This window comes from Carassius gibelio, chromosome B21 (assembly GCF_023724105.1).
Source record: "Carassius gibelio isolate Cgi1373 ecotype wild population from Czech Republic chromosome B21, carGib1.2-hapl.c, whole genome shotgun sequence".
Taxonomy (NCBI): Eukaryota; Metazoa; Chordata; class Actinopteri; order Cypriniformes; family Cyprinidae; genus Carassius; species Carassius gibelio.
The window spans coordinates 18,962,489-18,975,688 of record NC_068416.1 but is presented as its reverse complement, the minus strand read 5'-3'; the positions used below and the strand labels follow the sequence as shown (position 1 = coordinate 18,975,688).

The following is a 13,200-nucleotide window of genomic DNA, read 5'->3' as shown; positions in this document are numbered from 1 at the left end:
TTTGATCATACATGTTTAAATGTTTCTGTAATGTTCAGTTGTTCTTGTTCATGTACTATTATATACTAAAACAAATTAAATTTAACATAATAACTACTAAACTAATGTGTTTAAGTGAGAGTTTGCTGACTTTTTATTTATACTTTATTTTACTTATAGATTATTTAGAACACCTATACATTAATTTATAAATATAATATTTTAATTAATTTGGTGAACAGAAACAAGGTTTTGATGAAGAATTCTTATGATTAATTATTATAATTATTATTGTGAGATAGAATTCCACAGGAAACATTTACAAGTCATTTTGACCCCCTTTCCTTTTTTAAACTATGAATAACAAATTTGCAAAATCTTGCTGAGGCTTACATACAACATTTATGAGAAATACAGTACAAATTTCTCAAATTATTTTATTAAACAAATATAACACCCTATAGTGTCAGTTTGGACCCTTTATGCATTCTAGGGTTAATATGTGCAAATGAGAACTCTTTTTAAAAAGTTAATTAACATACAAAAGATTAGCTATCTTGTCAGTATTTAACCTCAGCATAACTGTCAGATTTCTTTATTAAGACTTCTGAAAGTACTTTAATATATTTAGATGGAGATGAGAAGCCAGGGCTTTCACTCTCAAAATTCAGATGAGGAAGAGGATGAGGAAAGCTTTCAGGCCCGCAGAAGAGGAGCATCTGTGGATGACTTCCTCAGGGGCTCAGAGCTGGGCAGGCAGGTATGGCAGTTCAAGTGATTGCCTTACCATACAACAACAGGCATAAGAGGCAAATGTCAGCACTGAATGTTCAGGTGTGTTGTATAAGCTTATGTTGTACATTTTTCTCACAATCAGCATTTCACAGTCTCTTTACAGTCAAAGCGAAGAGTATCATACAGAGAGCAGTCGAGGCTCGGACCTCTCGGACATCATAGAAGAGGAAGAGGAGGAGTTGTACTCTGAAATGCAGCATGAAGAAGGCAGGCGACGAAACTCCCACAATGCACTCAAGGTATTCCAAACATGCAAGACATCTCACAATATCCCAATGATATCTAGGTTGGCGTGGCTTTAACTAATTTGGTTTCTTCCCTATTCAAGACCGGAGGCAGCACTCCATCTTCGAGTCATCTGGATCGGGAATCATACCGGAAGCCATCTCACCGAGATCCTCAACCTCAGCGCCGCCCCCTCACGGTCCCCTCCATTGGTCAGTGCTCTCCCAGTTCGAGACAGGAGCCTGAGACTTGCTTTCAGGGCCTGTCTGTCCTCCTGCTCCACATTTTCTCTGTTTGAACTGTTCATTAGCTTGTTAATGTGTGCCAGACCGCCACTGTGTGTTCCAACCATAACCATATCCTGTTGCTTTCAATCATTATAACGCTCTCTGAATCTTTAAATCGATCAAATGTCAGAGTAGTTAGGCGTCTCCGGCCTGGGCAGGTTGATGGAGAACAGCTTTTGCATGGTATAACGACTCTCTGATTGGTGTTTCCCTCAGAGATAACCACTGAGAGTAACAGTGAAGGGAACCTCTCTCCCGTCAAGGAGGATGTTTACTATGGCAGTGTAGAGCGACAAAGGACACAGTCCTCTCGAAGGCACGGGGGACGCAGGCCTCCTTATGGTACGTGCATTTAGAGTGAGGTCCTAGGAGAAAGAAAATGGCCAAACGCATGAAACTGCACTGGACTGCACCGAGATGGAAGCTTGTGTTGGAAGCGGTGCTGTAAGATAGCGCCAGTAGCGACATGTTTGCACAGAGAATGCTCCTCCCCCTTTGCATTGCCCCACCAATGGATGCCTGCCAAACCCCTCCTCTTTTTCAACCGGACCACAATCATACTTTTACTTTGGCCATGCATGACTGAATGGTGAAAGTTAAAGGGCGGCATCTCGCACCAAAAGAATGCCGCCGAATATGTAAGTAGGTGACGGTTGACCAGGAAAAAAAGAACGCGAACCGTTCCTTGGCATCGACTGCAAAGGCAACTGTGTGGAATGCACATTGGGCATGTTGGAGTCACAATCGAGCACAGCTTTATAGTTGCGGCAGGGACAAAAGAAAACAGGTGTAGTTTTATCCGGGGCTAATGTGCCCCATCTGATGGGTCTTTCTCAGATCCAGATCTCTGCATGGTTACAGTAGCTCAGACTGCGTGTGTTCCCCTCTTCTTCTCCCTCACTCTCTGTCTGTCTGTGTGTGCGCCTGTCAGAAGCTTCATGTTTGGCTTGCTGCTCATCTGTAATTGGCTGCCATATGGGTGTTTCACTCCCAATCACCATACACCCCCTCACACTGGCAAACACAAACAGTGAGACACATCATAACCATCACATTACTGTAAGAAATGTCTGTTTTCTTCAACCCACCCAAGATGTGTTGGGCAAATAAATGGATTGTGCAAGTATGGAGAGGAATTTCACTCCATTGGACTGAACTGCATGCTTATTCATATTGTCTGTTGTAACATTCAGAGATGAGAACATGTATGCTGTTAATTACTTGCTTTAGAAAATCCTTTGGATGTTTGTATGCCCATCTTTAAAACGTCTTGAATGCTTGAACTTTAAAGACATGCATATTGTTTTTTGTTTTGTTTTTTATTCCAGGACAAGTGGACTGCCATATTTGGGTAGCTGACAATATCTAAATAACATCAAATAACATAACATTTGTACAATATATATTAATATGTGATTTTTTTAATATGTGAAAGAATTAATTGTATACTTTGTTTAACAATGATGCATTCAATTGAACAAAAGTGACATTAAAGATATTTATTTTACTAAAGATTTCCATTTCAAATGAAAAATACATTTTATCACAGTTTAAAATGAAAAGTATGAAGCAGTAGAAGTATTTTCAACATTGGTAATAATAAGAAATGTTTCTTGAACAATCAGCATGATTTGCATGACATGTGCCATTGAAGACTAGATTAATGGCTGCTAATAATTCAGCTTTGCATCAGAGGAATAAATTACATTTTAAAAAATATAGGTATAACAGTTTTAACAATAATAATATGAAGCAATTTTACTGGTTTTGATCAAATAAATGCTGCGTAGGTGAGCATGGGTGACTTCTTTCAAAAATCTTGCTAACCTCAAACTTTTAAATAATATATATATATATATATATATATATATATATATATATATATATATATATATATATATATATATATATATATATATATATAAATTATTATTATTAATTTTTTTTTACATGTAATACCTCAATTAACAGAAGCAGCATTTATAGTAAATATACAATAGTTATAAAAATGGTTATGTTCTAATATTACACTGCAGGACTTGGCTGTCCAGCTATCCATGTAGTGGGTAACATGGTGCCAATTAATCCTGCCTATTAGACATCTTGGTTTTTACCCATATTTTTCATTTTAGATGGATACCGGGACCGAAGCCGCCGCTCTCCCCCGTACTATGATGAGTCTGAGCAGGAGGATCTGTTTCGAATCTTTGTGGCACTCTTTGACTATGACCCTCTCTCCATGTCCCCTAACCCTGATGCAGCTGATGAGGAGCTCCCTTTTAAAGAGGGACAGATAATCAAGGTACCACTCAGCTGGAGTAAATCATCTGTTGTTAAATGGCCCACCCATTGTTCCAGCATCCTTATGTCTGTGTGTTTAAGGTGTATGGGGATAAGGATAATGATGGCTTTTATCGTGGGGAGATCCGGGGCAGGTCTGGACTTATTCCCTGTAACATGGTGTCGGAAATCCGTGCAGAGGATGATGAAACTATGGAGCAGCTCATGAAACAGGGATTCCTCCCTCTCAACACTCCTGTAGACAGAATAGGTAGGAGTTTTCCATGTCTCGTCTCTAAACCTAATAGAATGAAACAAAAACAGAAAAATGGCAAACTTTGCCAATATTTTTATCTTTATGAGCTGAAAAAATATTGCTGTGAAAGTTGTAGTGGATGATACACCTGAAATATTATGTCGAGATATGAGTAATTTTATTCCACAGTAAAAACACACACACACACACACACACATATATATATATATCATGATATTGTTATAGTTATATTTTGCTTTAAATAAGGTCTTTATGACAGTGAACATTTTGATATTTCATAATTCTTGTCACCAGTATCAATATGACAAAAATACTAGCATAAATAATGCTAAAAACACCTGATTAAATAAGATAAAGAAACTAATAACAAGGAATAGGGCAAAAAAAAATGACAGTAGAAAAAATAAATAAGAAATGCTACATACATTTTATAAAGTAATGAAACATAAAAACCGGATAATCCTGCATTTTCTTCACTGTGTAAAAAATCTTACTGAGATACAATGCTAGTACATATGACATATTTCTGATTTATGTTTTTTACTTTGTTTGAATATATAGAATGCATGGCTACTTTTTTACCAACAGCAACTATCTAAACCATGCCAATCAATCAAATCTGGTTTTGAACATAGCCTGCCTCTCTCACAGAAGAACTGATCCTCTCTCCTTCAACAGAACAAAATAAAAGAGGTCGCCACCCAGTGGCCACAAGACGCATGGTGGCCCTGTATGACTATGACCCCAGAGAGAGCTCCCCAAACGTGGATGTAGAGGTGTTAAACGCACTCGCATATATTTATTTATACACTCAGGTTCTCAGTCTCCTGAATACGCGTGTGTGTGGAGTTGCTGATTATGTTCTTTCTGTGGCAGGCTGAACTGACATTCTGTGCTGGTGATATTATTGCTGTTTTTGGGGATATAGATGAAGACGGCTTCTATTATGTAAGTCTCATTGTTGTGCTGACTGCTCACGCTGCTTTATTCTGAGCCTGCAGCACTACTGTGTTTTGTTTTTTGTCTTTCAGGGTGAGCTTAATGGACATCGAGGCTTGGTTCCATCCAATTTTCTCGAAGAAGTGCCTGATGACGTGGAGGTCTATCTGACAGACACTCCATCCCACCACGGTCAGGACGAGCCCGATTCAGTCCCGGCACTGCGCCCAGAGACCAAACGGGTACACCATCGCCGTTCTCAGCGCTAGGCCCTGTGTCCATTCATCCTCCGTTTGAGTTTCGGTCCGCTCGTCATCTGTGTTTTCTTGTGCTTGTTTGTTTTTTCGTTATGTGACCGTGGTGGTGATTTCCAGTCCAACCTTTCTTGCTCTAGGAAAGGGAGAAGCAAAGCCCACTGCAAACAGAGCCTTTTTGAGAGCATAGAGAGACAGGTACGAACGTGACTCTATTGTCGCCAGAGGACTCTGGAAAAGGCCAAATTCCGTTCCTGCACCGGACTATGAATAAAGCATAAAAGCATTTTTGCACTGAAACACAAACCCTACTTAAGTGAAGCTGTTTGCATTAGTCAAAGTGCTTTGTGATGTCCATAGGGTCTGTGGCTCGTGATTTGTGACCCTGTTAAAAGACTAATTTGGAAACTAGTTTGTAGTTGACGCATGCCTGTTTTTTCCAGAACAGACCTGTAGCTTTTATATAAAAGTAAACTACATTACCCCAAATGTTGTATTTCTTTGAGGAGGCTTTGTTTCTTTTTGTATATTGCACATTGTCCAAAATCTCTATTTTTCAGATCATATGAACTAGCAGAACATATCTTACTCATTCCATCTCTTTCCGTGAGACTAAAATAATATAATTCATGATGTAATTACATTAAATCGAAATAAATGAAAAACTGATATAACAAATATGTATTTTTGCTAGTGGAAATTTAGTGAAAACATATGTTTGTTTTTGTGTATGTGGTGTTGTGGTTTTTTCTCCTCATAATTGATGTTTTTTTTTTTTTTTTTTATGATATTGCTGCATTCTAATTTCCTTTTTTCCCCCACCGGCTTTGACCAAAAAAGAAAAAAAAAGCTGAGGAATATTGTTCATTTCCTGTCCTAGCAGACTTTTGTCTTGCTAGGTAAGTTGAGCAACTGGCGATACCAGTGATCAGTCTCATGCATGGGATTTTATGCACAGCACATAATGATCTGTTTTATGCACATAAGAATGATCTGTTGTCGTCTAAAGATAGATTTTGTTTTAGATTTATCTGCTTAAAGGAATAGTTCACCTCCAAATGAAAATTTGATAAAAATGTATTAATGTATTTTGGCCATCCAAGATGTAGAAGAATTAGTTTCTTTATTGTAACGGATTTGAAGAAAATGCTCTAAAGTGAATGAATGCCATCATAATAAACAGCTGATAAAGAGCATAATAATACACTAGTAATCCACATTCTATGAACTAATGTCTTGTGAAGCAAAAAGTTGAGAATTAGTAATGAACAAATCCATCAAGACAGTTTTAATGTCAAACCATTTAATTCAGGTAAAATACGAGTCCTTATTCATAATATAGCTACCTCCAGTGAAAAAGTCATTTTGCCTGAATCAGGAGAGAAATATGCACAGGTCAAGCACCATTTACACACTTTTTTACTGGAGGAAACGTTACTGTGAACTATGGACTTTTTGTGCAGAAGTGTAAGTAAAAAAAAAAAAAAAAAAATGCCTTAATGATTGATTTGTTTCTTATAAATACATTACGTTTTTTAATTTATTGATGGACTGGAGTCATGTGGATTACTTGTGGATTATTGTGATGCTTTTATCAGCTGTTTAAACTCTCGTTATTTATTTCCAAATCTGATCTAGGAACAAACTCAACTATTGTACATCTAGAATGGCCTGATAGTGAGCTAATCTTCAGCAAATTTTCATTTTTGTTTAAACTTCCTTTAATATCCCTTTATTAATCAAATTATTATTTATTTGTTAACATTTATTTAGTTTTCTATCTAAAAAAACAACAGCACTTTTCTGCTTAATATGCCAGTGCATTAGACTTGTATGGTATCTGCAGTTGGTTCCCGTGCTGTGTGGAGTCCTCGTGCTGTTAGCTCTGTCTATTTTGATGCTGTTTTACAAGATAAAATCCCCTACCCTTTGAGTTTTCTAACAATTCAAACCCAAATGATATGAAGGAATGTTTTCACATTTCATATCTGTATTAGCAGGCAAGAAGAAATGTAATAAAACAGTCGAGTTAATTCAGGAACCAGCCATATCGTCTGCCTTTACTCTAAAGATCCAATCTGTGAGAAGTAATATCATTTTTTGTTCTTACTTTCTTGGCACCCTTTTAGTCTAAGATCATTTGTTTTAAACCTAAGAGCATAAACTGGACTGTTATGTATGAAGAAGGCAGATAATAAGGCAAAATATAGTCTTGCTGTATAATATCCCACACTTTTCCCTTCCCCGTGGATGTTTCATTAGGTGCCTGTGGAAAGTACAGTGTCGGCTCCGCCCCCTGGAAGACCCGCCTCTCCCACTGTGCGTCCTTTGCTTCCCGTTGGCCCAGTCAGGCCGCTGAGCCCCGCCAGGGGTCCACGAGACCTGGCATCTAAAAAGAAAAAAGGACTGCTCTCTAAGGGGAAGAATCTGCTCAAAAAGTTCTCAAAGTAAAAGTATGAGATTGATTTCAAATTCATATGGCTACAACAGCATACAGATTTCTCTCTCAAAAGGGAAACAACCAATCCCCAGTGTTTCGGAAAAGTCTACCGTGATTTTTTTTTCTCTCTCTCTCTCTCTCTCACACACACACACACACAAAATCTAATCTAAACGGCTTTCACATTAACATGCCACATACATATTCTGAAAAAGATCTAATATCCAGATGAAAAGGAATGGTGTATATAAAGATGTCACTCTTGTGTCAGTGAGCTTGCTAATTGGCTGTCAGAATGAAAGCATCGATTCATACTGTGATGTAGAGGACAAAGAGATATTATTAATATTTAAGGAATTCCTTCAATTATAATTTTCACATTTCAAATCAAAGTGCTGGATTTTGAATGAAATATTTAATCTCATCGATTTTAAAGTTTGGTATAGCACTTTAAATATGGTCTGACATTGTCAGTCAAATAGCGCTAAATGATAAAGAACCTCCAGACCATATTAAGTACATTAGCCGGAAACAAGCAGGACCACAATCAAAAGAAGTATGTCCATAGGAAGATGTGTAATTTGCAAAATGGCATAACTGACCGGAACAGTTTATGAGCAAATCCTTTTAAACATTGCTGTGGCCTTCATCTAAACTCAGTAAGTACAGTATATTACATCTGATGTTTCCATACATCAGTCTTTGCCAAGTATCCTCCCCTTCACTTGCTCTAAGATCTCCCCTTCCTGCGTTAATCAAGAGAATGACTCTGAAGTTATAAAAATACAATGAAAAGTTTCTGTGTTTGCCTTTCAATGCACAATTTGGTGTGTTTTGGTGAATGGCTTGTGTGTGTGTGTGTGTGTGTGTGTGTGTCTCCCCTCTGCATACATGTTCGTGCAACCCCGTACAACTGAAAAGGGACAAATGTTGTTATAAACTTTTGTGATAATGTGACGTGCTGCTAATTACAAGTTGTTTCCTGTTCCTTTCAGTAAGGGTGGTGTCGTCTTCAGAAGAAGAAATATTTCAGAAAAGATGGTGTCTATAGGTGTCTCCTCGAATTTCACTTTCTAAGGGCCAGTTTACACAGAATGCATTATTGTGATGTTTTTTTTAAAAAATATAGATATTTTCAATGTAAACATGCGAAAGACTGATGTTTGACACTCATTCTCGTTTTTTTTTTTTTTTTAAAGCAAACGCAGCTTGACTACATGCATAGAAACACTGTGTTCTTTGCCAATCCATTTTAAACACAAGAATGCTTTCTGTATAAACGGATTTTCAATGCGAAAATGACGTTTCTGTCATTATTTCTCATTCTTCCTCTGTGGAACATAAAAGAAAAATATTTAGAGAAATTTCTCTCACTCTCTCTTTAGTCCCCACAATGGAAAACTTCAGATGCCAACATTCTTCAAAATAGGCTTGTCTTCTTTTATATTTCACAGAAGAAAGAAGTCATACAGGTTAGAACGACACTTTCATTTTTGGGTAAACAACCCTTTAACAACCCTGGTTTACACAAATGGGTCATGGCTGTTTATGAGAACATCATCTATAGGCCTAAATGACATATCCTTGCCACTGTTATCATTGGCTGTTTTTCCTGAGGTCTTTGCTTGCTATGGTAGAATCAAACTCTTTATAATACATATTCTCAGCTACCAAAATACAGGTTAAGTAATACCCTCAGGCAAAACTACCTATGATGGCTCAGTTGTCTCAAGCTATAATCTAGTAGTTTACATTAGGGGTGAAATCAACACGAAACATCTTGCCCCTGCAACTGGAAATGCGAGGTAGAGCCAACATTTGGTGGCATCACACAATAATGTGGCCAGTTGGATTGCACTCTTGAATGGTTTGATCCAGGGTAAATACTGTGTGTGTTACAGTTTTTTTTTTAACTTTAAAAAAGATTATAATAAAAGTATACTATATTTAAGCATTTTAATTAAACATTAAGACATTAATTTGTGGTGAATGGTATTTATTTGTTGTAGACGAAAAACATGGAGGGTTCTAATAATAATAATAATAATAATAATAATAATAATAATAATAATAATAATAAATGGTTGGATAGCCAAAAAGAATGTATGAAATGTTCAGTTGCCTGTATAGCTCGCAACATCATTTTGCCATAAAAATAAATAAATAAAATAAAAGAGATTACATATATTTTAATTTAACAGAAATATCTCTAATATTATCATGAATCCCAAGTGTTTGTGACTGGATGTTATAAGTGTTCATTTCTCGGTTACGCTTTTGTACACCATTTGTAGATAATTTATAAATGTTTATACTTAATTTAAGGATTTTAAGACTTTTTTTTTAGTTCTTTAAGATTTAATATTCAACAGTGTAAGTGTTCTCCGTGGTGTCTTCAAGAAAAGATGCTCAAGACTGCAATTCCGTGCTTGCTCTGTGAATTAAAGAGAAAAAAAGAACGTGTTGGTCTATATTTACTGATATGGACTACTGTGTGGCTGTGCATGTGTAGAACTGTGTAAAATATACATTTTCTATGAAAATAAATGTGATATTTTTCATAATCAGACTTGAAATTGTCTTGGCAAAACACATACTGTAGCATGTGCGTCTCCAAACAGCAAACTCCTCAATAAATATAGAGACAAGCCAGTAGATGGCAGCAGTGACCTCAGTATCTTGGTACTTCTCACTTAAGGCATCATGGGGTAAGTTGAGTGAATTAATATTTCTGTGTTGAGGATGAAGGGTGCACTTTTCTCAACTCTGTCAACGTCTTCCAAAAGCCACATTTATCACATTTAATGATGGGTTCCAAGCGGAGAGCAGAGCTGGTGATTATTTGTAGATATTGTGACTGCTGTGTCTTATAATGATCTACTTTAAAAAATAATATATAGAGCAGAACAGTCTAAGAATATAATTGTCTAGTTTATCCACTTCTGAGGTGTCATATCCTGCTTTTTTTTGCATCAGGCTGGTGTTACTCACACTGTAATGTTAAAAAATTCAAAGCATTTAATAAACAATATGGTCAGTTAAAGAAATAGTTCACCCCAAAATCCATCAGTCAAAGCTACATGTTGTTATTTTTTCCATGGAACACTAAAAGTATGTACTTCTGAGAAAAAAAGAAAAAAAAACCTGTCTGTCAAACTCTATAAAACACTTTAAAAGTATAGTTCATATGACTTCTGTCTTCCAAAGTCATATATACAATAGCTCTGTGTAACCAAAACTGAAAAAAAAAACAATTCCGTGGAAAAAAAATAAGCCCTTCTAGGTCTAAAAAACATGAGGTTGAAAAATAATTCAGAACTCTCATTTTAGGGTAAAGTTTCTCTTTAAAAAGACTGCTGAGAGTAAAGGAAAGTGCTTGAGCCTGCTGCAGAGGTTTCAGCGGAATCGGTTGTACCAGAATGCAGGAGGATGAAGAGCGGGCCAGCCCTGCCTACAGAAAAAAAAGGAGGAGAGCGAGAAATGATTATGCTCGTATATCACTGTGCTAGGCTTCTCTTTCTTTTGGCTCGGCTCTCCTTCCATTCAGGAGTGAGCTGTAATGATCCCGGGGGGCCCTGGGCCAATGGATGTTTAAAATTCTTTCTGGCTTTGACCTCTCGATCAACGCCTTCTTTTAACAAGGGCCCTGAGTGGGGACACAGGCACCCATTCATCTTCCTGCTGCTTGTCGTGAATATTTCAGAGGCCATAAAGCAGCTCCTTTTCAGAGAGCAGTGTCTTGCTGGCCCCTGAATGACAGAGGTGTGTTCAATAGCAGGTAACTCATCGGATGGGTCAGGGTTGGACACAATGGCGCACATTTGTCATCGTCTTCATGAATATGTTTTGACTGAGATGGGAAAGTCTCATGTGAACCACAGTGTGCATGCTGAGACTCCTTATTAATACTGAATACTGGTACACTGAAGCCTTGCTTGAGGCTTCGACTGCAGTTAATGTCCAGCACTTACTTCTATCATAGGCTTTCAGCTCCAGTTTGAAGCAAGACGTCTGCCACCTAAGATCTGAGCAGGAATTTGCAAGGCTGACCTTTTACAAAACTAAAATAACTTTCAGCAAATTTATAGTAATTGAAGCGAACTGAGAGCACGACCCCTACGCCTCCCGAGGGAAGGTGTAGAACGACATTGCAGGTTAGCAGTAACTTATCTCTCCATCCTGTAGGGAGCAGAGTGATATACATCCACGACACGCACTGCAGAGCGCATTCATTCATCACCTGCATAGAAATTCAACTCACACTGAGCGAGAGCGCCTCTGCTCAACTTTATCCATAGATCAACGTCACAAAGGCTTTGACTGAGGCTCCCAAAGTCTCCCTTACTATTTTTCCAAAGGGTTCCCAGTGATCTGATTGACGGATGCCTATGCCTTTGTTTGTGAAAAGTGATACATTTGTTGTTTTGTGACTTCAGCTTTGACATTGCCCTCCGACTTGGGTAATTTTTCTTTAACAATTGTGACTTTTTTAGCATAGCATTGACAGCAAACAAAGTGACATACTTTTTTTCTAAAATGGTGGAATAGCAGTTTTACTAAATTCTGCCATCACCTGTATTTTTTTTTAAGTAAAAGATATAAATATATACACATGCAACACATCGGCAGTTACATTTCAGATTCTGGTTTATGTGTGGAAGGTGATTTAATCATTTAGCGGCATGGGGACAGTCATGTCGTTGGTGATATTGAGAGGTCATTGTGTATATTTAATTCTCTAAGTAAGTTTGCTGTTATTCTATGTTTCTGTGGCAATCATCACATGACGCTCATCAAGAAGAAAATTGTGCAGCTGTGTCCACGTGAAACAAAATGGAATAGGTTGTCAAAATGGGTCAAACTCACTGTCAGGAGAGTTTACTGACCACCATTTCATATTATTGCTACTAAGCTGGTGTTCACCTTTGAGTATTACAGTTCACGGCCGTGGTCTGTCACACTGCTAACATCTGGACATCTGAGCAGATGGGACTGAAATGATGATGGTATGTAAACTGGGCCATGGGGGAAAATTCATTTTCAAAAGCACTCCAGCAAAATCACTGGAACTGGAGGGATCTAATAGTAGCTGATTTGATTCAGAAAAAATGCATAGCTGCATCTCGAGATTCACAAGCTAAACGCATAATATCCATTGCATAAGTTTTTACCTTTGCACGAGGGCACCGACTTTTACAACCACAAGATTTATTCTTTGCATTAAAGTGTGCGTCCTTGCAGAGGAATTTGTGGCACTTATCAAAGAGCAGGACATAAAATACTGCTTCGTACTGGAGAAAGATGCCATCAAGCACTAAAGCAGCAAAGGTACAGGTGTTCTGACAGACAGGAGATTGATGACTCTCCCTTTAGTGAGATCTTCTTTAGTCAGAAATCACTGAGTGTTTAGTGATTCACACTGACTCTGAATATCAAGTAAAAAAGCTAAAGTATATCTCTTGGGGAATATATAACTTAACGTGTCATAATGATGCATTGACTTTGACTACCACAAATATTTCAATATGTGACTAAAGCTATATGAAAAATAGTTGTCACAGTGGTAAGTCATCTCAAGGGCTATATATCATTTACTATAAGGGTTTGAGTAAAACATCCAATTTCTCACAGCAGTGGTTTTGCATGTTAAATTCAAAAACATAGTTCAAAAGTCTTTACATATTAAAACCCCTAGTTTTTATATATATAACCTAGTTCTGTTCG

The 13,200-nt window shown here is 37.4% G+C and overlaps 1 protein-coding gene across 3 annotated transcripts in view; it reads left to right on the top strand.

Annotated features, from left to right (window-relative positions):
• The window catches only part of LOC127986489 (RIMS-binding protein 2), a 49,922-nt gene extending 39,882 nt beyond the window's left edge, over window positions 1–10,040 (top strand). For 2 of the 3 annotated variants that reach the window (XM_052588757.1, XM_052588759.1), the window contains 9 exons: window positions 611–739; window positions 867–1,013; window positions 1,103–1,211; window positions 3,419–3,588; window positions 3,669–3,837; window positions 4,522–4,619; window positions 4,720–4,791; window positions 4,875–5,024; window positions 7,299–10,040. In XM_052588757.1, the coding sequence (XP_052444717.1) occupies window positions 611–739; window positions 867–1,013; window positions 1,103–1,211; window positions 3,419–3,588; window positions 3,669–3,837; window positions 4,522–4,619; window positions 4,720–4,791; window positions 4,875–5,024; window positions 7,299–7,487 (1,233 nt within the window). In that variant the 3' untranslated portion in view covers window positions 7,488–10,040. The remainder of the gene's footprint in view (window positions 1–610; window positions 740–866; window positions 1,014–1,102; window positions 1,212–3,418; window positions 3,589–3,668; window positions 3,838–4,521; window positions 4,620–4,719; window positions 4,792–4,874; window positions 5,025–7,298) is intronic. The other variant, XM_052588758.1, reaches the window with a different exon arrangement.
• Window positions 10,041–13,200: the final 3,160 nt, after the last annotated feature.